Genomic DNA, 26,579 nt, shown 5'->3' on the forward strand with positions numbered 1-26,579 from the left:
AGCATACAGGTTCAGTATAATCTTAAGATGTTTTCCGCCTGTTCTTAAACTATCGTTCTAATAAATTAGAAAGCCGTGTATTTGACATCCTTTTCGCAGATTGTGATTCGTTCTTAAGGCAATCTTGTGGCTGCGAATCAGCCAACATTATATCAGCGGTGGAAAAAAAAGATGGCTGGCATTATAATAAAAAGTTATTAATCAATCAATCAATCAATCAATTAATCTGATAATCACATATGCACAAACCAATTTTAAACAATGACGGGTAAAAAAATATAAAATATACCAACCTCGTTTCCACTTTCTAAAACTAAATTTGTGGTCATAGAAACAACATCATGATAAAACCTCCTTTCCAAAAGAAATCTCGATTACGTAAGTTCAAGATTTCAGATGGAAAATGTCAGCATGAGAATAGAATTGATATCTTAGGAGATTGTCTAGTTGAGAACGATCGCTGTGCTTGCACGACATTTTACCTCAACTAAAAAGGGAGCTTCAAATGTACTAGGACCTCCATCGCAGAACCTTTGCTGACAGCAGTACTAATAAAAACTAAAGAGGCAAACAATTTCAATAATAAATATAAATTAATAATAAAAATAAGAGTCGGGGAGGAAGTGATACGTATTCGCTAAATATAGTTTTATAGTCAAATCAGGCGTACCGCTTCTTCTTTCCTTATCTCTCTCCCTCTTTTAAGGTCAAGTTGTAATTATGTTAAAAAAAAATTACGGGTTCTTAATTTTGCGATCATTTGCGCTTTGTAGGTGTTAATGCGAAAACCCTAAGATGCATTAGACTGAACCTCGTTTCCTGATTCTTTGTGTCTAATCGGTGCCGCGTTGCCGTCCGATATGCAAACAGGGACAACAGGTCCTGGGATCGAGGTGGGCAATGGACTGTTTATTTAAAAAAATTCAAACGGTGACGTTTAGAGAGAAGCCCGACGACTTAACCTAGGAGCGCTAATCGTTGCCAACACAGTCGGTCGATAATATTGGACAAGTGTGTCCGCTGCTATATATGAAATGTAGAAACCGGGCCACTTTTTAACTCACTATCTTCTCACAATTATGACGATCAGCCCTTTACTTAAGTGAAGAATCTTAATCTTTGGTTAATGTGTTAGTGTCATCCAAAATTTCGATGACGATGTCAATAACATGCGTCATTTGTTATTTTAAGCACAACATAAGTCACTATTATTACTGGCACAAAATTCAGGTAACAAACATCTTCAAATGGACGATCAGAGATCTGTACAGGGGACTTGTAAAGTATCAGAAGCAATAAAAAATATATACGATGTTTTATAACAGGGTATTTTTATTAAATCGACTTTTGGTGAATCATTTTAAGGTGAATTTTAACATGTGTCTTGACTACGTCCATACTGGAAACAAATTTTCTACAGCAAAGTGGTTACCAGGGTTTTTCACACTTTTCTTCAACAATTTTACATTAAAGTGTTGAAGGGATTATCAGCCCAAAGAGGTTCACACAAGCCTGTTTTCTGACTATGTTAACATAACAAAGTGGGATGTTCATATCGTTCAAGCATAATGTAACACTAAGCACTGGGAACGAACGTGTAAGGAAATCCCGTTATTACGCATCTTCATCCCAAAATATTCTTGGCCCCTAGGCTGTTATAAAATTAATCAAAAAGTAAAATGCACTGGGAACGAGGTTTATTCTCAGCTAGGCGCTCGCAGAAAAAGGCACATTCATAAAGGATGTTAGCAGGCCTCTCGTTCTTATATAATGTGGATGAAACCGGGCAAAAATAATAGGAATTTTTGGAGAGAAAAAAGGGACACTTTTCCACATTTTTGAGACTTGATAAGAATATCAAAAGTAGAAATAAATGCATAGAATATCTGGCTGGCTATTTCTAGAATAATAATATCCAATTTGTCGCAGTTGAAAGTTTGAAGAAGTGTGATTGGTCTAGATTTATGGTGTCCTTGGAAGCTGAAGTCCGTCTGGTAAACATTTTTTGCACAGTGACGTAGACAGCTATTTAAATGAATGCAGCATTGCTGGTCTTTAAAGTTTCCTTGAGCTTTTCGTCAAAACAATGTTTTACACTATATATCCAAATGACAATAAAAGAATTTTTTCAACTCTTCAGTCATGCAATTGTAACTACATGAATATAAAAAGTAGGTAGCAATTCACTATAAGGTACTAGTTCACTATACAATGAGGTCCTTTCCTTTAATGGTAAGGACTCACGCCCCAGAAGAAATATTTTTAATACCCTACATTGGCTAATGATACATCATCTTCACAAATATCTGCTATATGAGTCATGGTTGCTAGTTAAGGCCCTAAACTGTAACAAAAAACATGCAAAATAAAAAAAAAAAACAAAAAAATTAATGAAACTAAAGGACAAACTGGACAAATCGTTAGACAAAGAACGGAAAAAAAGGTAAGCAAATAAAGGAAATGTACAGAACACGAGAGGAATGGGAGCCCTGGGTGAATACTACATGCACAATGATAACCACAACAACAAGAAGAAGGTGGAGCAGGGTGAACCACAAAAAAAAAAGAAGTACAAACTCTAAAATGAGAGTATGTTGTTTTCTTTCCATGTAACGAGCAGTTATAATAAAAATCTATAAATAAATAATGTGTGATAAAAATGATATAAAACAGAAAAAAAACACTCAACAAAATAATTTTAACAAGGTTTTTGAAAAAAATATTATCTTTCGTGAGAAATATCGTAAACCTTCATTTACGTGATTATAAACAGTTAAAAAAGTCACACAAAGAAAATGCAACGAAGAAAATAACTCGACAGAGCAACTAAACATGACAAACAGGTTGCTTTAAGAATATAAACTCTTAGCTATATCTCAAAACAACAGGCGTGAATATGTGATTTTTATTCTGTGGCAATGTAACTCAGCCCTTCTTATTCTTACTTGTTATTTTTTTTATTTATCAAAATTCAAATGTCGAGAAAAATTGCATTTTCATAAAAAGATATAATTCTTCACAATGCCAATAAAACAAATATTAACGAGGCGCCAAATACGAAATATTTTGCCGTAACGATTGGGGTATAGTGTACGCTTTCTCACATTGATCCAACCAAGTTCGCAAAACGAAGCTACACTTTTCTGGATCACTTGGTGCAATATCCAACAAGGTGTAAGCAGTCGCAATGTGCACGCTTTCTGCTACTAAAGAAGAAAAATATACTATATATAACACTTTGGGGTGAAATATGAAAAAAACCAGGTTAGATTTTGTGTTATTAACGATTAAGGCAAAGATTGTGGCGAGTTCAGTTTGATATTTAGTGAATACTTTAAGGATGGCTCACTTTTATTACCATCGACCACAAGTAGAACGACGCGATTAAGTTCTCATGCAAACACATTGATGACAACTTGACCTCTCTACGTTAGGAGACAATTTTAAAAGAAGAGTACTTAGAATCTTCCCATTGACATTTTTCGTGCGGTTTTCCAGGTTGTTTGCCACCATGAATCGTTAGCAAAGGAAAAAAATAAACAAAAAAATTCAACAAGAAAAAAACAAGAAAAAAGAACAATTATGTGCAACGAACATACGATGAAAAGAAGTGTTTACAATAAAAATAGTAGCTAATGAAACATGCTGAAAGGGGAATTAAAAAAATAAAAATTTACGGACGTGTTAGCCCGGCGGACTACTTTTTCCAAGGCGGGACATGCGCACTGTTAGATATTGCGTAATATTTTAAAAGTAGCGCGAAAAATGTCGAGACGTGTGCAATAGAATTAATTCATGCTTTTTGCTGCTTTAAAAATTAACCAATCAGAATGTGACCAGGCGTGTGCAAATTTTTAGATTTTGAGATCTAAAAATGTTAGTTTTTGTTTTTGTATGTTTTTGTTATGATGTTTAATCAAAAGCTGAATTAAAATAAGGATGAACAATAAATACAAGCTTTGAGCCTAGTGCAACAAAATGTAGAGGTAGATATTAATGAAGTTTTAACTTCTTGAAATAATAGAAACTTCAAGTGGCTGTGGCTGAAGATTTTTTGTCGAAGGAATAATTTTTTCGTGGAGATACAGCCGCGATAGTCTTTTCTTTTTCCCTCATAAGATATTTTTTAAAGAAAAAAAGGTTTTACAGCAATCAGGATTGTTTTAGAGAATAGGTTCCAAAAAATGCTGGCTTTTGCATCTAAATTACATTCGTCAAATCATGGGGCAACTTGATACATAAAACACACAATTTTTTTTTTTTTTTTCAACTTTCCGATTTTTTAATTACTCGAAATATTTAATTCAAATAAAAAATGTAAATTTTTAACAGAGAAAAGATGATTTTAATTTTTTACATCTTTTCAGTTTATTATCTTATGACAAAAAAAAGAATATTCGATAGGAAATATATTTAGATATCAGATTTATAAACTTTTATATCACAGATTAGGATATATAGACAGTATCCTCAACATGGCTAATAGGTGCTTCATACTTCCTTAACTTATAGGAGAACACTCCGAGTTGAGTTTTAAGTATAAAGTTTGAGACCGAAAATAAAAATATTCCAGTTCGCATCAGTAAAACAAGATAAACACAATTTAACTTCGAAATACCACAATAAAAAACAACAACAGCGAGTTTCAACTTTAAATTCACCACCTCTTACATCGTATATAGATTAGCATTCTATATCTTCAAGAATGTCATAAGAACAGTACTGTCAGTTGTGTGTTCACTTATTAAAAAAAAAACTCCGACGAGCAGCGGATGTAGCAGTTTGAATATTACATACGTACCTGGTACTATAGTATACTAAAATTAATACAAATACAATTCGTACCTGTTTCGCAGTCTAAAATCTTCTGCAAAAAAGAGGACAGAGTGCTTGCCAATTCAGTGAAATCTCGATAACCACAAGCGAAACCGCCACGACAAAGATGACCTGAAACACAAAAAACTCCGTCACTTTCAGTGCCAAATTTTTCGTTAACGTCAAAACAGATATAATTATTTTGCAAATTCGAAATGCTATCCTGAATTATATGAAAGAAAATCTGTGCGAAGTAGTAGTCTTGCTAGGAAAGGATCAAATACTTATTCAAGAGGAGAGCACGGTCCAAATTTTTGTAACTTCTTTTCATGTGGTACTTTTAGTTAGCACAAAGCAGGCCAACAAAGCAACAATTAACACAATAATAAGTCTAACAATAACTTTAACACTCAATACAATTTTATACGAATAATTTAACACGATTTTGGTAAATTTCAAGTGTTAATATCTAATGATTGTATTCGTTTTTCAGTTCTATAGCTATTAACATTTAACAACACAAATCTTAGCACACCAATAAAATAATATTGGCTGGTTTCTATGCACATTGTTACTCCAACTGACATACTGAGATTCACAGGCATCAATGATTTGGCTAAACTTCCTTTCTCTACTCTCTTAAACGCTGAATACAAACTGACAAGAAAAAGGAAATTCAAGAAGCTTTCAGTAATTATCTTAGGAGTTTATGCCACTTTCTTTCAAGAGTAACAAAAAGTAAAGGTAAACGCTTTCCATAACACGACCACTAAAAAAACAAAAACTGAAAAAATACATTCCAAAAAATTATTTTCTATCAGTATTCCAGTTGTTTCCAGGAATATATTCTATGTCCACGAGTTTCGGTGAGAGTCCTGTAGTTTCCATTTTAAAACTTGTATTTTGGGACAAACGCCCTTCCCTTTCTAATAAATCATGCATGAAAACGCTACCGATCGCCTTGTCCTTTACAAGACAAACGACTGGGCGATTACTGGCAAATTATTGTTATTCTGCAATACCTTTACAGTGCATATGCAGCATTTAACATTCTCTGACTTGATCATATATGGAGGAGTGATAATATCTCAGACGATATATTTCGTCAAATGAACCAATAAAATAATTTGCAACCAACACGTCCTACAAGCTGTTGAGACTTACCTATTAAGCGTATAACAATAGCCACAGTATCATTACACACACTTTTTTCACCCTCCGACCACGCCCTCAATACATTCCACGATTTTTCAACAATAAGCGCATTATAGCACCATTCCCAACCCAATCGTTTACATAACACCTGCATGGCTTTTATAACTGGGAATACAAACTCACACATCACCAAACGTCCATCTAAAAAATAACACACGTTTGCGAATAAGTCCCCGTGTAATGTTTATTAAAGAAACCTCAATTAATGATATTCGGTCACAACGTCACTAAAACACTATAGTGGTGGGATAGCTTATCTCACTTCAGCCTACCTTCTGATTTCGTCACGTACGAAAGCTGGGAGTTGCATAGCAGGGAGAACAATTCACTGGCTACATCTTCATAATAACATGCATTTGATGACCACTTAATGTCAAGTAACTTCTCCAAAATCTAAAAACACGAGTTTTAATAATCAGTTTTAAAACTTGGTAGGATGGTGAAATGTTTTGATTAAGATAGTTTCATATAGGATGTCTGCATGCATGTGTACAGGAAAATAATGATCTCATATTTAAAAGGTGTAAAAGGGTTATTTCAGTTATTAGCATTTTTTATATAGCTGTCGACCTTAAGACCACGTGCAAGGCGCCAGTCTGATACAACACGAAACATTTCACAATTTACTTCAACTTTTACTTAAACGATTTGTCAATTATTTAATTTTTGCAGGTTTAGTTTTAACAAACTGTCAAATAAAACGACAACTTTGAAACTTTTATTATGTGCAATGGTTAAAGTTTTTTTATACCGTCCTTTGACCCTCTTAACTGTAATGAAAACGCTACAAAACCACTTTAAAAACACATTCACAGTTTTAAAATAAATACAAAATCTGGAATAAGAAAAAAATCTGTTTTCCAACTTAGTAAAACGCATTTTTTGGACAAGATTCCAATAACTTAAAACTATAGGTAAACAAATGCACCACACTGTTTGTCTAGAGGGACAACTGCAGTCGACATTAAAGTATATTTGTGTTACCTTCTGGCACGTTGATTCCTTTCTGGCCACTGCATCTCCTAATGCAACCAGCTGAAGAACAGCAGACAAGGGAGAAAGTTTCACTTTATACAACGTTAGCTTTTCGCTTCCATCTTGATTGTGTGACCAAATATCTGCCCTTGCGAGAATAGAAGGCCATACGGAATAACAAGTTACAAAAACCATGGGATAGCTGATTGGGAGTGAATCGTACGCCAGTGAGTAGATGAAAGACACCAGCTCGTCAAGTCTGTCATACACACGACACGTTGCTGCATAAAAACGGCTAAAAAGGGAAAACATTGCAAGACTGATTCAAACTAAATGTAGCCCTTTACAAGCAAGTTGTGTTACAAATAAAGGTATAGAAATGTTAAACCTAGCCAAAGAATTCTCAGGGAGTGATTGCATAAACTACTAAACCAATAGTTGACATTTGTTTAGAATGAAAGATGCAGACGAAGCACATACCATAATGCCATTCTCTCACAGGAAAGCATTTCTTGGTTAGAGAATATTGTTTCGTGTAGCAGGTTAAGCAATGAGTTACACGCATTCTCCAGATGTTTTTCTCTTGTGATTTCTTGAAATATCATTAAAAGACTATGTTCAGCTGGTGTTAAAATCGGCGTACACAGTTTCTCAGCTTTCGGATGACAAACTCGAAAAATGTTTTTTCGAAGTTGCGCGTCTAAGTCCAATTCCCCACTGTTTTGTTGTGCACGTCTTTTATTACATTCGGTGCAAAAGTCAGGTAATTCCCTTGGGCATTGACATGTCAACTGAGAACAGACTTGACACATGTTACCCTCGCACTCACAAATTGAATCACCCGTCTCCAGACATCGCAATATTTTCGGCAGTAGTGTTTCCTCGCAGGTACGCAACAACAACAAATAAGCTTTGTTCAGGTTAATCACGTGACTTAAATTTTGACGATCTCTTAGAGCTGCAATCAAGTTATCCTGATTTATTGATGTGTTCAGATACTTTTGGAGCAGTTTTAAAGTAAAGCCAACTTCAGTTTCTTTAGGGTTGCGTTTCTTTTTATTTTTGTCCAGCTTCTTGGAGATATTGGTGGGAAATCGTTTTACTTTCCCTGGAGCAGCCACTACGGAAATTTCCATATTGCCAATTGTTTTTTTCTGCTTGTCAACTTCAGGTGCAATCCTTAATGCTTCTTCATCACTGTTAGATATTTCTCCTTCTTCTTCTTTAGTTTCTGTAGCAGAGATTTTGGCAGTTACCTCTTTTTCTGATACAGGTCTTGTTAAATGTTCGGTAAATTTATGTGCAGAGGAAAGACTGTTCATAATCGGTTGCTTTTTCTTTGGAATAGTAGCTTTTTGAGGTTTAGAACTAGTTTCGTCTTGACTTGAATCTTCTGTGATAATTTGCAAACAATCATCTTCAGAACTGCTAACGTATCTCGATGAATCGCCCTTCAGTAATGGTTGAGGATTTTGTTTCTTAGAAACTGCACCAGACACAATTGGGTGTGATACCCTATTTTCATGCTTCCTGTTACTATCTCTTGTTACTACTGATATCGTTGTACCAATAAAAGCGGGTGTAGCCTTAACGATACATTGTGGCATGGTGGTAAGGAGAGAAGAACAGGTGGTTGTACTGCTGCATGTCGTCGCACTGATAGCTGGTAATAAAGAAGTGTTGGAAGTTCGTGGGACAGTGATATATGTATGTTGTAACGTACAACTATCCATAGCTATTGATGTAGTAGTACATGTAATTGGCAACTTAGCAGTAACAAGGGATGTTATTGCACTGGTAACTACTGACGAAGTAGTGACTAAAGATAATGATGTACAGGTATTCATGGTTACTGATATGGTGGTATCCTTAGGTAGTGACTTAGGTTTGATTACTGTTAAAATCGGACTCTTTTTATCTGATGTACAGTCATTCATAGTTGCTGGTACAGTGGTATGCACTGCAACAACTGTAGGTGTGGCAACAGATGATGATATACTGTTAACTGCTAGTGAAATAGTGTCCACAATAGGCAAGATACAGCTATCCAAAGCTGCTGATACATTGTTACCCCTAGTTGGTAAATTAGGTGTAGTTACAGGCAAAGACACACTTGTCACTACTGATGTAAAGGCTTCCATGCCTGTTGATACTGTACTATCCACTGCTGGAAGCGTAGGTGTGATAACAGATGACACACTGGTAACTGCTAATGAAATGGTTTTCGGTAATCGAGCTAAAGGAGTGGCAGTTGGGTTTTTTGGTAGCATTCTAATATTTGTTGCTTGAGACATAATTACATCGGTGACTGATGATACACCTGTGTCCACAGCAGGTGATGCAACGCTGTACATCAAAACTGACGTCGTCGTGAAGGCAGCAGATGTGGTAGTATAGGTGGAAGATAATTTACTTACTTGGTTTAGCTTGGAAGTTGTTTCAACGACTTCTGACTGTTTAAAGGAAACAGATGAAGTAATCGTCTTTGGGACTTTAGATAACGGAGCCTTTGAGATTGTAGATGAGTTGCACAGCCTTTTTGTGTTATGGCCTTGTTTCTTGTTCGAATTTGATAAGAAGGTTTTAAGTTTTTTAGCACAAGCAGCATGCTGCTCATAATGTGATTTAGAGGCAAAATTTACATCTGCCCTTTCTATGATTTTTTCAGCAGCATTTTGTCTCATCGGATTTGAAACTAAAGGCTTGTGAACTTCTAAATTACCTTGTGATGTTGCTGTACTAGCGACAAGTCCTCTGCTAAAGTTAACAATTGTACCAGACATAACATTTTGTATGTAAGTCGCGTCCGTATTTTTAACACTGTTAGCAACTGTCCTAGAAAAGTTCAATTCTTTAGCAGCATTCAAACTTTTATGTGCAAGAGGCTTTGGTACAAACACGGTGCTGTTATCCGAACACAGTAATGCAGAACCTCTTATTAATGGAGGTGAGGTAATTTTTGGCGAAGGAGGTAAAGGCGAAACTGATTCCGGTAAGGGTGTTGTAGGTAAAGGGGATATTATAGGTGTAAGCATTGATCTTCTCGGCGAAGGGGGTATCGGTGACAGTGGTGGCGAAGGTGGTTTAAACATACTTGGACTAAGCGATCTGCTGCGATCAATACGCTGTGCTGGAACCGAAGAAGTACTACTACCGCTAAACAATGAATGTCTTCGCAAGACTGATCTTGTTGTTCTAGTCACACTTGCAGGATTTGTTTTTGCACAAGTGAAAGTTACTTTTGGACAATTGTGACTTGCAATGGTGGTGAAAATGCTAAGCGAAGTCGCTACAGGGATCCGATCAACAACACTATTTTTGTGACTATCCTCAGATGTAATTGGAGATAAGTAAATATCACCAGTTGCTTTATCTCGGTTTATGTTGTTGCCATGCACTTCTTTTTTGTCACTTGTATTTGTTGCTAAATCAAAGGAGGCTACCTCCGAATCATTGGCATGCTCTTCGAAAAGAGAGGGCTTACTTGCAGGTTTATTGTCAGAAATGCTTTCTAATAATATAGGCATTGCAATAGACACAAAATGTTTTCTTTTGGTGATTATTGTTCTACGTTTGTTTGTATACTTTTTCACACGAGTGGTAAGTGGCTTTTTCTTGATCACAATAATCTCATCAGATAAATTGCTTTTTACTGAACCACTATCATTCTTCTTCGGATCAGTATTTTTCTCTGATGCAGTATCATCCGGAAAAATAGTTTCTTTTTTCTGTTCTGTATTTTCTTTATCGTCATTCGTATGCACTGTAATATTTTTATCAACAACCCGACTTTCTTTTTCATTCACATCAACTGGTAAAGGCGATGGTGTCAACTTCATTTTGGTTTTAGGGGGGTTAAGTTCACTTGCTGAAGCTTTTCTTTTCCGTAGTGATATTATTGATGGAAGAGATTTGTTGTGTGTAACAACATCATGGTGTTTCGATTCCGTATCGTTTGATACACTGGGTGGTTTATTCGCAACATTGTTAGTAAAAGAGCAAATTGTTTCACTTTCATCAATGTCTTGATCTTTAATGCTACAAGACAGGTCCATTGTTATTTCAGAATTAAGATCAAATGTTTTACTAACATCTCGACAATTTGTAATTATTGAATTTCCTTTCCCTGTCTTCGATTTTGATAACGATTCCTCCTTAAATGTGTTTCTATGTATTTTTTTGTCTTCGTGCTTTACAACATTTTGCATTGCTGAAGGTGGTTCTGGTTCAATATCACTACTGGTTTTTTTAGCCTTAAAATTTTGACTCGATGTGTCCTGACTTAGGAAAGTTATAGATTCATTTTTACTGTTAAATTCTTTCTCAAAATTTTTTATGCACAAATTAGATATACTTCGAGTAACTGGCCTAAAAGCAGAATCTGAATTAGTGCCTGAAAATGACAGTGACCTTGAATGGTGGGGTTGCATTTTTTTCTTGCCAACCAACTCCGTACAATTATAAATTGCAGACTGTTGTTTTGGCGAAGATAAATTATATCCCACACTGGAAACAATAAAGTCTGTCTTGGTGGAATTAAGACTTTTGTTTATAACTTCAGACTCGTTAAAAGTACATTTTTCATTATCTTGTTTTTCCAAATTCTCTTTCGCTTTTGCTTCCGTGTTGTTCATTGTCCCTTCATATTCTGTGTTGTTTAATGTTTCTTCATATACTGCATTGTTTAATGTCTCTTGAGATTCTGTGTTGTTCAATGTTTCTTTATATTGTGTGTTGTTAGTAAGAGAATTATTTAAACTAATTGTAGTTTCCATAAGTGTACCCAGTACATTCTTAAAACTGTTTTCAGATAAGTGTTCTATTTTATCACTGTTTCTGGGAACATTTTCATCAATTGAGTTTGTGTTTTCCATAGGAATTTCAGCTAAAGGTGTGAAATCCTCATCATTATCTGATTGACTGATATCACCAAACAGTGTAGCCTCGTCATTCATTGCAATGTCACTGTCCTCTATATCAACATCAACATCTGGTATCTTTTCTGCTTCTTCGACTAAAGGAGAATTGCGATTAAATTCACCCTTGTTATTATTATTACTATTTGGTACTCGTAGAGGTGATGGAGGCATTGGGGATAGTGGCGGTGATAGATATGTTGGTAGGCGAAGTCTTGTTGAAGATGTCATTGTAGAACGTAATATCTGATTCAACCGATATTTTAAATCGTCATCTACATGTAAAGAAAAATTATTTAGCTTTCAAAACAGGTATAATTAACGTACATACACCCATGGACACAACATTTATAAAAATAGCTATTTTAAGCTATTTTAAGCTATTCCTTACAATGGTTAAACAGCATCACCTGGTCAGTCTTCAGTGGCCTGTAGGCTGCAAATGTTTAACTTAGTAATAAACAACCTCGGAAATGTGTTACCTACACTCCCTATAATGTTCAAAATATGGAAGCATCTACACCACAGCCAGGATAGGTGTGAGAAATATGAAAAATGGGGAGTGTTGAAATTGGCAAAGATTAGAACTGCTTAAGATTTGGGACCTATTTAGATCCACTGTGAACATAGACAGGTTTAGAGTGCATGTTTAGTTGTTAGATAGAAATAGCATTCTTAACTGCTTATTGTTACAATCTTAAAAATTCTACACTCCTTTCCAGGTGATAAGAATTTAGGTTACAACAAAGTTAAAAAATTAAGAGCTCCAACTGGAGGAAAGTATGCATAATCACAAAGTTTTCAGAAATTTTCCATGTGCTTTTTAATATGCAATACTTTGGAGTCAGTTTTGGAGCCCCAGTTCGTCCAGCCTGCACTTAATAATATGTTAAATCAAAAAAAAAACTTGGAAAATAAAACTTACCACTTTCGCTTTCACTTTCGCAGCTTGAATCACTGGATGCTGACGAAGATGAAGGACTTTTTGATTCCTTCTTAAATCTTATTAAAAGAAAAAAAAATGCAAAAAATAATAATGTGCAAATATGTTTTAATGAATTCTTCATCAGAATAATGACAGAGTAATTTCTGGTATAAATAATTTAAGTTTAATAATTAAAATGGCATCCAATGTCTTCAAATTATCTTCGTGAAATTTGACCCGGTTTAATAAAAAAATGCAAGGTACATACACCATGTTCTTTAGAAGTGTTTTCCTTCCCTGTGCTTGATTATCTATTGCCGTGTTATGGTGATAGTGAGGTGGAGACGGTGAAGGAGATAATACCCCACTGGGAGACTTTCTGCTTGCCTTACCTAAAAATATTTAAAGTGAATTCTTTGGTAAATTCTGATTCCACATTGCAGGCATAAGGAAAACAGAAATTAGCAAAGAATAAAGTTAGAGAATCACATCAATCAAAAATTTTATTCTCCAAATATTCTAGCTAAACTTGAGATGTTGAATGCTAGTCATAAATTTCTCATTATATATTAGTATAAAAAAAATTCTAAGAATGCAATGTCAAAATGTGTTGTTTCCAGGTTTTAATGGCGGCTTTAAACAAGATATATTTTAAGTATTGAAGAAAACAATCAATAACTCCACAAACAAAAATAATAAAAAAAATAAAGATTATATTTTCATACCAGATGTCAAAAGAATCTACATCAAAATCTCATCAGATCTATTTTCTACTACCAAACTATACGTTTGTTAGATATAAAAGATAACAATGCTAAAAATCATACCAGGCCTGGGTTTCTGCATCGATGTTCTGTTCTTTGTCTGAATAAAAAAAGAGATAAATATACACATAATGAAGATATTTTGAGAAACTTTTGGATAAGACAGGTTGGCAAAAAAAAATTGCATGGGTGCCATGGTTTCTTGAAATTCCAAAGACTAATATTTAAAATAAGTCTTAAATGTAGAACACATCATGCTTGAGTAAGTTCACTCTGAAAAATAAAAAGGACGTTTTAAATTAGGTGTCAGCTTTTGACCAGTAATCAAGATGCTGCAGTCTGATCTGTGATCATAGTGTGTTATCATAGTAAATCCAACGATAACATCTTTTAGTCGTAACACAATTATAAAGATGAAAAATAACTAACAAGGAGGTTAGCAAGAAATTACCTGCAGTTTATGAATTTCTTTTGTTAACTTTTCCTTCTCCTTCTCAAACTGTTTGCGTGCTGCAATTAAATTCTTCACTTGTACTAAAGATAAAAATAAAATCTTTTTACCGTATTATTGCTATTAGTGTTACTGCTCGATGAAGCAAGCGAGACAAAGATAATCTAACCTCGACTTTGTTTTAATTTTTCATTTAACTTGTCCACTAATTTTGCTTGATTTAATACTCTAAATAGAAATGCAAACAGAATAAAAGAATGAATAAGATACTGTAAATACAATAAATACAATAAATGCCACCTTCAGCTTCTGAAAAGTTTTTTACTATATAAAAAAAATGCATGCATTGCAAAATAATTTGTGAACTCTAAGTAAGCATCCATCTTGAAATGTAAATAGAGGTAAGTAGGAGACCATAACTTTTTGCAAAATTTATTTATGCAAATTTGGACCCTGGTAGCAAAATTAGATTCTACAAAATTGCAACATAAAGAGCAAAGCGCCAAAGTGGGTAAGTTACAAAATGAAGTTATGTGCATTTTTTAAAAAAAATATATATTGAAATGCTAAATAATTCTTGTAGACGAAGAGTAAAACGCTAATCTTTAAAGAAGGTAATATTCAAATGATATCATGTTGCGATATACTTCACTTTATTTTCTTATAAAAAAATCTAGCTAGTAAATATTTCTTCTCTTAAGGTAGTATAGCAATGTCAACAAAAAGGTAAACCTACTTTTTCTTTTCTTTTTCATGTTGTTTTATAAATTCTTGCTTTTCCTTTCTCAAGGCCTCTTGTTTCATCTTGGATGAGAATATCAGTTCTTTAGCCTCATCAGCGTCAGTCTTAACATTAAAAAATATATCACATTTAAAACAATTCTTGTTATTAAAAAGGGTTTCATACAAACTGTCCTGAGTTTATTTAGCAAGATAAAAAGATATATTTTGTTTTTTTTAGTTTTCGCCTTAAAGGGATCCCGAGGTACTTTTACAAGTTGGACTTACCTGAAAGACTTATATAAGAAATTCCCAATGACATATTCACTTTTTGTTAAAAGTTCATGTAACCCCAGATATCGTTTTTTAAATATTTGTTTTTGTTGCCGCCTTTATGGCTGCTTCGATCTTTTTGTTCGATAAAAATTTCAGACTAGCTCCAGTTCTTTTTAGTGGCACGTGACCCTATTACATAGTATTTCAGTAGCGCTCACAAATTAATGACTTTCACTCTCTATTACTAATGACTTATAGCCAAACACAATTAATATACTGTCGCAACAAAGTTAAAAAAATTCGAAACTTTTTATGGGCTTATAGTCACACCTTGATATTTCGTTACTTTTATTTGCCTTCCAAAATATATCCTTTTAAAATAACAACCATATACACAAATGTGTGACATGTTAAATGATCAGTAACTTTCACAACCAGCGTCTCAAATAAAAGTCCTTTAAAATAAAAATCATGCACAACTTGGGTCTCAAACAAATATCCTTTGAAATAAAAATCATGCATATTTTATTTTTCGTTTGATTGCTCAGCTATGTGAGAACATATGCAGAATAATTTTAATTTTATTTTAAAAAAATAATTGTTCGTAGAGAGGTTTCGTTTCACTTTGTCGCGCGAAGCTATATGTTCTGGATATTCAGTCGATAATAATTAAAGCCCTACTAAAAGAATACGTAACAGGGTCACATGCCAAAACAAAAGACCAGAGCTAGAATGAAAATTTTTAACAAAGAAGAAGGTTGAAGATAACCAAAATGGTGATCGAGCGACAAGAAAAATAAATATTTAAAAAGCTATATCTGGATTTACATGAAGTTTTAACAAAAAGTGAATATATCATTTAGCATTACTCATGCAAATCTTTAAGATGAGTCCAACTTGTAAAAGTACCTTGGGATCCCTTTAAGGTAGTATGTAAGATAACTAGTTTAACTTACACACTACTGTGTGAACTAATTCGAATCAAAAACTAGGATTTCTCAAATATTCTTTAAATTAAATTAAAAATAAATAAAAAGTTTATACTTGGATAGAGGCCAAGTGCTTCTCTATTTCTCCTTTTTCCACTTGTGCAACAGATTTCTCATATTCAAGTCTTTGTATTGTCTACAAAAAAGGCTGACAGTATAAATAACAATCCACAATTTCTACAAAGAAAACAAGGATGTGGAAGAATTTGAAGAAAAAGAATAGCATTAGTGAGTTTTGTATGCTTGACAGAACTGGTCAAAAATCATGATACTTTTTTCTTTTTGGATTATTTATAAGTTTTCGTATTGCATGTAACATTTTTTGTAAAAACCATGCCAATTGCCAGCAATGTTAAAGCGTTGACATATAAATATAGTTTTCGATGTTGTAAATTTAAAAAAACAATTCTACTGATTATTTTACACTCAGTGTAAAATGGTTCTGCATTGATTTAGCACTAGTCTAACAAACAGTACAAACAAATTCATTTTAACAGTGCTTTAAAATAAAAAAAGCTTTTCTACCCCTAAGCACCTATGACCAAAGTGGTGTGTTTTTAGGCTGTTGGTGCTTCAAGTTGTCAATAAACTAATTTAAAAAAATGTTCTGCCCAGATATAATCTGGATTTCTCACTGGTGACATACCTTTTTCAATGGTTCATTTGCTTGCACAGTCTTCTCAAGTTGAATACGCAGTGATCCATTTTCCCTGAATAAAAATAAAAAGTAATATAGCTGCAGGCAAGCTCTACATAAAACTGTCTACCCCAGTCTTACATGCACTCACACTGTTCAGAGGTCCTAAAAACCTTAAGCTCCTTTCAAAACTTCCTTTTTTGTTCCAACTTTTTGATGTTTTCTATCTTAGCCAGTTGCTGTATTATTTTTATTAGAACCAGAATTCAAAAAGGGTGTTAACAGAAGCATATAGGAAACAGATTAGCATATGTTACACGTACAGCAAGTAACACCTGACAAATTATTATGGAAATTGTATTTATATGTTAAAAAATGTTTCTCAATAAAATGTGTTCCATATTGTTTTCTAAGTAACCCATTTTCTAAGGTTCTACCCTTAAACCGGGCCAAACATTAAAGCTTAACAAGTTACTTTCAGATAAAAGAGTTTGGAAATGTGTTAAAAACCTTGCATAGCTCCTAAGAATTTTGACTTCAAAGTTCTACTAAGCAACCTTCACATCACATTCATCCTGTGATCACTTTTCCCAGTTGGAAATTATGTTTTCAGAAGGAAATATATCAGTGAGATAACACAATATAGTTATTCTTCATGTGTGTTTACTACTGGCAAATATACAATTCCAAAAGGTCAACATAGATAACCATCTTGACATCCAAAAAGGCTCTTTACCCTTAGCAACCCAAGATTTGTCTTTAAAAATGAGGTTACTTATAGAAATCATGTACATATAAGTGTAAAATTAAAAAAAAACAAGCTCTGGTTGTTTGCAGTTGAAATTAAAAGGTAGCAAGTTAAAAAAAAGTTGAACAGACTTAACTAAATTTACTAGTTCATATTTATTATGAAGATGTTTTCAATAATACTTCATGCATGATAAATTAAATAAACTAATAGAGTGTGACAAATCAACATCATACTTTCCTCAAAACAACTTCATCACAAACAGAAAAGAATAAACACACTGTTTATATTTCCAATACATCAGAAAATAAAAAATATTACCCATAACAACTATCTAGTTTTTTCTTTAAAGCACTGTTGATTTTAATCTGTTTTTCAAGCTCTAAAAAATATTGACAACTGTTACAGAAATCTTCTAAACAACGAACATTTGCTTGCCTTTTGACTAAATTGTTTTAATTTCTTCTGTCGGACAGTCTAATTATTTATTTGTGCTGTTGCATCGCATTGCACAATGAAAAAGTAAACTGTAGCTTCTCAAAATATTAGGAAGAGTGAGCAGAAAACATTTTTCAAAAAAAAAAAATTCTAAATACCCTGATTTTTCTTGTGATACTCTGTGATAAGTTCACTAAAATAAAATTGAAAGTCAAATAATATTATACTGGCTTTAAAGGTAAATTCCCCAATGTTAGGCATGAGATAAGTAACAAAAAAATTAATATTAATAGGCTAAATTTGTCTGAAAGTACTGAATATATATTAGTTTAACGACTATTAAAACATTTTCATCTTCATCTGGGACCAAAATAGGACCAATTCTTTAAAGCTGGGTCAAGCCAACCAATTCAGAATAGACAGGTTAATCTTAAATAAAACCATAAACCCTAATATCACTTTAAATGCTTGTCAAAAGCACATAATCCTATACATTTTCTTGATCACCTTTTCTTAAACTGTACATAATTGTACATAGGCAAAGTTTAAATTAATTTTTTTGTATCAATGAGTCATTGCTGACATTATCAAAATTTAAATGACATATCTTTTTTATGTCATTCTGCCTAGGATTTTTCCAAAGTTTAGTGACTAGTATTTAAACAAATATTACACTAACAATCAATAAAACGTCTGTTGCAGGGGAAAAATATGACACATACCTTGTCGACATTAATTTTTGCTTAAAAATGTGAAAGTTTGAATGTGCTTGTTTCTTTACTGTATTCATTTCCTAACAAGCAATACACATGCAGTTAAAGTTACTCCAAAAAATATGTAAAGCAAACTATACACAGAAGGTCGATGTTAAAACTACTTTTCTAAGCTAAACTTTTTATGGGTCCATTAACAGTGCTCTCAAGAGATCAGTGTGTAAATTTGATCATTGATTGTACTCGCAACTAATTACCTCCCTCAGTTTTTTACAGTTCGGACAGACATCATTTACAGTCTCCTCTGCAACAGTAATCTCATTAATACCATTGCTAACAATGGGTGAGTAGCTCAAGGGTTTCGTCTCCTTAACATTAATATTTATTTGCCCCACTTCTTTGTCACAGTTTTCATTTAGTTTATTCTCACTTGTCACTTCTGAAGTCTTTTTTAAACTTTTCTCACTCAATAAATGATTTGGATCTGTGATAGCTATGACAGGAATTTGGCTGCTAACATCAGCACTTTTTAAAAGGCTTAAATTTTTTTTAGATATTGCATGAATAAGACTTTTTGAAGCCATTGCTGAAACTTCCTGGTTATTTAATTCATCTTTTAAATCGTTGGTTCTCATCTCAGTTCTGCTATTTATAACTTTATCAACAGCACACACTGCAAACTTAGAGTGCTGAACAGTAGAACTCGTTTCTTCAGTGTCCTGACAATTTTGCATAATGCTGTGGATAGATCCTGTTGATGATTTGTCGATTTTTGGCTTTTCCAATTGGACATCGGCAACATCATTTTTAAACGTGGTAGTACCAGATTTTACAGACAACAAAGAAAGTTCTGCAAACTCAGCAGCAGCTTGTCGGGCTTCATTCTCTTTTTCATTTTTCATCTCAAAATAATCTTTCCAACTGCACATAACCTTGTATTTTTTGTAAATCTAAAATATTAAAAAAAAAGTTTTGCAGATGGTAAAAGCAAACATTTTAGGTAAAACTGTAATGTGTTTTGCAACTGTAATTTGAAAAGTTTGAATTTTGAAAATTAAGCAAAGACCTATTTTCTCAGAAAACTTTGTTTACATTAATTATGTCATGGCAAATATTAAAATTTTTATACAGTTGGGGGACATGTAATCTAAAACTTATTGCAGGGAACCACAATTGAGAGGATGAAAAATACATGGAATATTGAATTGGTGTCACACTATGTAAGCAATTGTTGCAAAGTGCCAAATGTGTGTGAAGATAGTCTACAGGTTAGTAAGAAAATCAAAAACTAAAATAGTTCATCTGCAAATTGAGATAAAAATACTCGCATGCTCAAAAACTTGTCTTTAAAAGTTATGAAGCAAGAATTTTTTGTTGTTGTTTTGGGAGTTATTGGCAAGATTTTTTTTTTAATTTACACAGCAAGAATTTTTTTGTTGTTGTTTGAAGGTTATGCAACAAGAAATATTCTTGTGCTGTTTCGAAAGCTATATATACAGCAAGAATTTCCCTGTGCTGTTTTGAAAGTTAAACAGAATATAATTGTGTTGTTTTAAAAGTTATATATACACATCAAGTTACATATACGTGAGTTCTTTGAGAATTTATACACTTAAAATAATGAAAAAAAAAAAAGTTATTTTCATAAAACGTTTAGTGTTCTCTTAATGTTTTTGCGAAGTCTTATCAAAAAATCTAAATCTAAGAGCAAAATCTTTATATGGACTATAGTTTAGTCGACAATATTTAAAGTTCTTAACAACATTAAAATTATTTATTTAAAATTCATAACAGAGGAGGGTGTTACGACAAACGTATTTTACCGTGTCTCTATTATTTTTCCTAAATAACTAAAAGTCCTGCAGTATTAAATTTTATCAAACGCAAATGTTAAACATATATAAAAATCCTAATGAAGGAGGGTGTTACGACAATAATAATTCTTTTTTCACAAGATGGATAAGAAAATGTTGGTTTGTTTTTCTCTTTTTTTTCTTTTAAACTTTTTTGCTTTATTATTTTTTTCTTTTCGTAAAAATTAGGGTCGGTGGGGCCCGTAGGACAACTAATTAAGTTGGAGTCATCTAAACAAGAAGGAAGCTTACGACGACAAAAGTATTTTTGATTTAAAAAAACAACAAAAAAACAATTATTTATATTTAATGGTGTTATTCTCTCATGCGTTAATTAAGTGATTATTATAATGTTTAAAGATGTATCATGACAATCTCCATGTGGATCGCGAAAAACACAATGCATTGTAAAAGTCGACCTCAAAATAGAGTGCAACTTTCACGATGCTAAAAAAATATACCATCAAGACAGCATCGCGAATCGTGCGTGATGCACATGATATGCGGTCCACTATGTTAGGAGTCCTGATCCCAATACTGTGTATGTTTTTATGAAACAAAAACATTCTTACATGATTAAAATAACACGGGATAAAAAAAAAATTCTTACTTTGTTATGTCTAAAAATTTGTTTCGATAATCACATTAACGGTGAACACCATTATTGAACAAAAGCCAACTTAGTACATACATATTTTTGGTTTCTTACGACATCACGCAGCATACATAGCTCAACAGGACTTGTAAAGATTCACTCACTTTTTGGTCATCCTACAGTGATTAAAGTTTATCGCGGTTTCGGGCAGTGAGGAAGACAAGCGAATTTCTACTAGGTAGCAGAACATTATTACTGTAGGAAAATTAATTTTCAAGAATTTAGCAACATGCGAAAGAGGGTAAACAGAGAAAGTTACAACTTTGAGACTGTTTTTGTTTTGTTATCACAAAATCACTTCCCACAAAATCACTTTTATTACACTTTATTGTGTATAATCATTTGAAGTTTTGTTTTCAAATGTAGCAAACTAAACGAGGTACCTGTTGTCTTTCAAGATGTTTTGATACAAAAAAAATCATGATAAATATGAATATATACATGCAGCAATATTTATTTTTTTCCGAATGATAACTCATGTTTAAAAATTTTAAAACTTATTTATCACAGTGAAACATCATTCTATTCTGCAGAAGATATTTATTTCAAAACATGATAAAAAAAAAACTTTTAGACAATCGCAAGAGCCACAGTTTAGCATTCCCTCACCTCATTAATTCAAAATGCGTATGTCACACAAGTGACACCAAACAGAATGTACTAATCAACACTGTCATGGCGGCGACTGTGGGACTACTTTGACCCAAATATCTCAAGAAATAAAGCTCACAAACATAAACAAGAAACCGGGTCGGTTTAATATCACACATAATAAAAAACATTTCAGCCAACGCGTTCCTGCAAAGAATATGTCGATATGATCTCAATCCAGATATTATTGAAAAAATTATAAGCTGCGTTTCCAGTTGCATCACTTGCATGTCCGTAAATTGTGTATTTGAGAAGGGCGAGATAAAATCAAAACTAAATTGTTTATGAAATTCGTTAGAACATGGTGTGTCAAAAAAGAAAACTAGATAAGAGTAAACCCGACCTCAAACGTGTTGATGAAGAATTTAAAGAATGCAGTGTACAAGCTCGTCAAACTTTCTGCATGTTTTTTAAATTTTATTAAAAATTCTTATCACTCCGGACAAACGCTTTTTTTTCAAAAATACATAGTTGTTGTATGCAACCTTTATCCTCTGTGCGTGAGAGCTTATTTTAAAAGAATATGCACCAAGAAAACAAAATCAAATACGAGTTTTGCTTTTGTAACAGCGAATGTAAAAAAATAAAATAAAAAACATACACCTTATATAGCTATATTTTTCAAAAAGTTGAAACTTTATATGGTAATATAACATTGTCCAGATAAGACACTATAAATTACACAATACACAAATTCTTCCCTACGAATCTTAAGGGATCATCTCCAAGATCCTTTTAGTTTTGATACGAATTGAAACGATTTTTCATCGTATGGAAATCGTTTCAATATTTTTTCACATCGTTTCATAATCGTATCATAAAACGAATTAAATGTTTCATATATTTTATTTGTGAAACGATTTTGTATAAACTAAGTAATAAACTAAGTTTTGAAACTATTTTGAAACGATTAAAAAAAATTCTGAAACGATTTGATACGATTGTCAAACTATTACTTGTGATTACGATGTAAAAGTCTTTGAAGTTATTGAAACGAATTTTGAAACGATGTTGAACTAATCAAAAACCAATTAAACTTATATATAAATGTAAAATAATTGTTTCTCTTTCTTTTATTCAACACAACATCCACATCATCAACAACATCTTTTATCGTAAATATCGTAAAACAGTTTTTCAAAAACTAAAAATAAACAGTTTTTCTTAAAACTAACAATTTCCTTAATGTAAAATATTCCGATGAAAAAAAATTTAAGAACGAAGAACGGCGATAAAATGCTTTTTCAGATTGCATTTTAAAAGTTAAATAAACTAGCGAAAAGGCATTGTTGGTTGCGCGGGTTAAATAAAGCTTTTAAGCGATAGAAATTATTATATTTTAACAAAGATTGAAACTTTAATTTTGATAGAAAAGCTATTTTAGATCGTGTTTTAGAAGTTTAAGAATGAAAAAACGGCGATAGAAATGTTTTTAAGATCGCCTTTTCAAAATTTAAGAACGAAAAACGGCGATAGAAAAGCTTCCTTATATCACATTTTAAAAGTTTAATAACAAAGAGCGGCGATAGAAATGATTTTTTAGAAAGTTAAAGAATGAAGAACGGCAATAGGAAAGCTTCGTTAGATTGCGTTTTAAGTATTTAAAATGTTATCAACTTTATCAATGTAACACGGCAAGCCATTGTTTGATAGTTTTATAAAATAGACAGCAAGATGCATTGTTTAAATCTTCTAAGAGATAGAGCTGTTGCGCGCTTAAAAAAACAAAGACAATGTTTTTAACAATAAAATGTAATGTGATACTATAAAACGTCAAAAGTTACATTTTTAGATTTTTTCTTTCTTTGGTATTAAAATTTAATTTGTTTTCGAAATCTTATTGCGAAGGGAAAAGTCCCGAACGTAGGGTTTTTCCGTTTGCATTGCTAAACGTTGCTTTTTATAAAAAGAACTTTTAAAAGTTTCGCATGTTAAAAAATATGTTTTGACGATAAAGAAATATTGCTAAAAGTTTTAAAAACAGCATTATTTTTTTAAAAAATATTTAGATCATTGGATTTGTTGTTTTTTAAAAGAGCTTATGTTTTTTAAATATATCGAGATTAAAATCGTGTTACTATAATTAGTTTCGTTGTTAAAAAAATAAAAATTAAATGGCCTTCGGATTTTATTTTTTTCTTGCGCAGAATATTGTTTTTAAACAATGTTTCTTGCTATGTTTTTGTTTTTAACACAAAGCAATTATTTACACGCAATTTGAAAGGATCTCGCTATCCTATTGTTTTCTTTAATGAAAGCAATTATTTTTGCAAGTTGAGCGTACGCATACGCCTACATCTGGACTGTACTGTAACTTTGGATTTATATATAGTTAATTTCTCAGTGACGAGGAAACCCTTTGCTATTTACATCTGTTATCTAAATGCTTTTTTCTCCTAGCTAAATGTTTTGTTGCTACATTCAAACATTATTTTTCTTCCTAAGCATGAATTAAACAATGAACTCTCGAGACTAAATTTGGCCAATCGCATTTAATTTTATTGTTTTGTAAGTAACCAAAAATAAAATGTGCCCAGCAGGGAAATTTGAATCCAGTGAGAATGATGTGCACCCGAATTTTGAGTGACTTCCCTAATTACTATAAAATGGGTTGTCATAAATTATAAGTAGCTTTCAAGTCTATCGTGTAGCCAGCATTTCGCGGAAAGTTTAAAGGAGCATTTCAGTACCAAATTTCAGCACTAAATTTTATTTCTATGAAGCTTTATGTTCTTATATGAAAAATGTTATTAAAAATAACGTATATCAAGGATATGCGTCTTAAAAAACAAACAAAATAATGAATTATTACAGATCGTCTATAACAATGATGTACAGAAGATTCTTTCTCATGTTTTTATAATTTTATTATCCATTCAAATCTTACAAATCATAGTGTGCATAATAAAATAAGCAGCAGTAATAAGTAGGACAAAGTTTGACGTGTTTTGTGAAATTGTATTTTTAATTTTTTTCACATATTTTGTGGGCACCTGTAGTTTGAAAGTAGCGAATATAAAAAAGAAAAGAAAGAATGAATATCATTCAAACTAAAATTGTTACATTTTTTACTGTTTTTTAACAGCATTTCTCAATTTAGTCCTAGGCACTAGCTTGTGAAATACATGTGAATAACTCGTAAACATGATACCTGATATATTGTTCTATTACCAGAACCAAATCATTTCAATATTCTCAATGTTATTGCAAAGATATAAATAGATTAGAATAACATTCAACACAAAAGAAAAATTTATCTCCAGAATCGTGTTTTAGAGAGAGTGAGGAGATCTTTATAACGCAGACAACTGAATTTCATTTCTTATTTTTAGACTTAAAATCATTTTTCAGAAGTGACGCTGGTTTGTTTGTTTGTTCAGAAGCAAAAGAGTTCGCTTAAAAGTTACAACTTCGCCGTAAGGCAATTGAGGTTATCCCTCGTTCTGGCTATCATATATAGCTTGCGTTTGTGCGCACTTTTCCGCAGTTGAGTTGAATATAACGCGAATCAGTTTAGACTCATCTGGCTCTTCAGAGTGTCAGGTCCCTGTGTCATGGTTCCAAATGGGACTGCTGATTCGATTGTATAACAACAATACGCCAGGGCTTAAAGTGTTAGCATGTAATCTCATTACCAGTTTGAACTCACTATTGAACATAGAAAACTAACGAACGAAGAAATTAACACTGTAAAAATATGTTTTTCAATAAATCCAACACCAACATAAAAGCATATTGGCCGCAAGTGCATTCTCCGCCAGTTTCTCGTTTAATTATATTGTTTGCCTTTCGAGCACGCTAGCGAGTACTGTAGCAAAAATGTGCGAGTAATTTTGACGTACTCATACTCGCATTATTCTCGCCTCGTACTCATTGAATACCCACTAAAGAAATTACTTGTACCAGTAGTTTAATACTCATGTATAGTTACTCCCGATTGATACTGTATGTTTCCATTGTTTTAAAATCGTATTATGAAACAAATTCCATGTTTCATATTTTTTTTGAAACAATCTTGAAACTAATTTGAAATGATTTTAAAAAAAAGTTTGAAACGAATTTTATATATAGCTAAAGGTGAATTGATTAACATATATTATTTGGACAAAATCACACTCGTTCGCTTGTCCCAGGCCTCTTAATTTTTTGCTGACGACCCCATAACTTGGGATCTGCATGTCAGAAGAAACATCAAACTTGGCAACTTTAGTATAGAAGCTGCTCCTAACTAGTGTCTTTTTTGCTATAATGCAACTAGCTAGCTATATCTAAACCTGCTTTATATGAAATGCTTTTGAGCAAGAGGCTTGTCAATTTACGAATACACTTTTAATTTTCTCAATATTTTACAAGTAAAAACGTGTTGGACTTGGTGTGTATAGCTTAAATTTGAAGGAGAAGATCTCAAAGTTATTTCATGAAAAACTTTTTCAAAATATTCCAGGAACATATTTTAAGCGAATACAATGCTAACTCAAGCGAACCTTGGCAACGAAAAAATCTTGTGGATAAGTTAAATACTTGCACCAAATCCAGAGCTCTCTCCACCATCTTGGTTCCAATCGACAAACGGCAATAATTAACAGAATACCTTACACCACATATGAGTAATTCTGTTTAATACAAAAAATTCCAATTTAAGTCCCGATGCCCGAAAAAGTCTCTTGGAAATTATTTTATAAAAGTTTTTTTAAGTTTACGTAACGTCTTTAATATTTTTGCATATTGTAAAAATTTACTGAATACCAAAAAAATTGATGATCATTCAGCTTTTAAAGAAGATAGAACAAAAAACTTCTTTATAAATAGCCTGTTTGTGCTATTTTTAACAACATCTT

General features: G+C 32.6%; 1 protein-coding gene across 2 annotated transcripts; it reads right to left on the bottom strand.

Moving 5' to 3' along the window:
• Nucleotides 1–2,579: 2,579 nt before the first annotated feature.
• LOC130641103 (mucin-16-like) lies at nt 2,580–26,334 on the bottom strand. 2 transcript variants are annotated; one of them, XM_057447767.1, is made up of 19 exons: nt 26,226–26,334; nt 18,840–19,532; nt 18,592–18,662; nt 18,028–18,062; nt 17,753–17,813; nt 16,693–16,756; nt 16,102–16,182; nt 14,798–14,907; nt 14,231–14,289; nt 14,062–14,144; nt 13,674–13,710; nt 13,115–13,238; nt 12,847–12,923; nt 7,486–12,196; nt 7,015–7,300; nt 6,303–6,423; nt 5,980–6,171; nt 4,846–4,947; nt 2,580–3,203 (listed from the first exon to the last, which is right to left on the bottom strand). In XM_057447767.1, exons 2-19 carry the CDS (start codon nt 19,509–19,511, stop codon nt 3,040–3,042), a joined length of 7,050 nt encoding a protein of 2,349 aa, XP_057303750.1. In that variant the 5' UTR covers nt 19,512–19,532; nt 26,226–26,334; the 3' UTR covers nt 2,580–3,039. The 2 variants fall into 2 exon arrangements, with proteins under 2 accessions (XP_057303750.1, XP_057303749.1); XM_057447766.1 differs by having other exon boundaries at nt 2,580–3,206.
• Between the last annotated feature and the right edge of the window lie 245 nt (nt 26,335–26,579).

The sequence above is a fragment of the Hydractinia symbiolongicarpus genome, chromosome 4, assembly GCF_029227915.1.
Source record: "Hydractinia symbiolongicarpus strain clone_291-10 chromosome 4, HSymV2.1, whole genome shotgun sequence".
In the NCBI taxonomy this organism is placed as follows: Eukaryota; Metazoa; Cnidaria; class Hydrozoa; order Anthoathecata; family Hydractiniidae; genus Hydractinia; species Hydractinia symbiolongicarpus.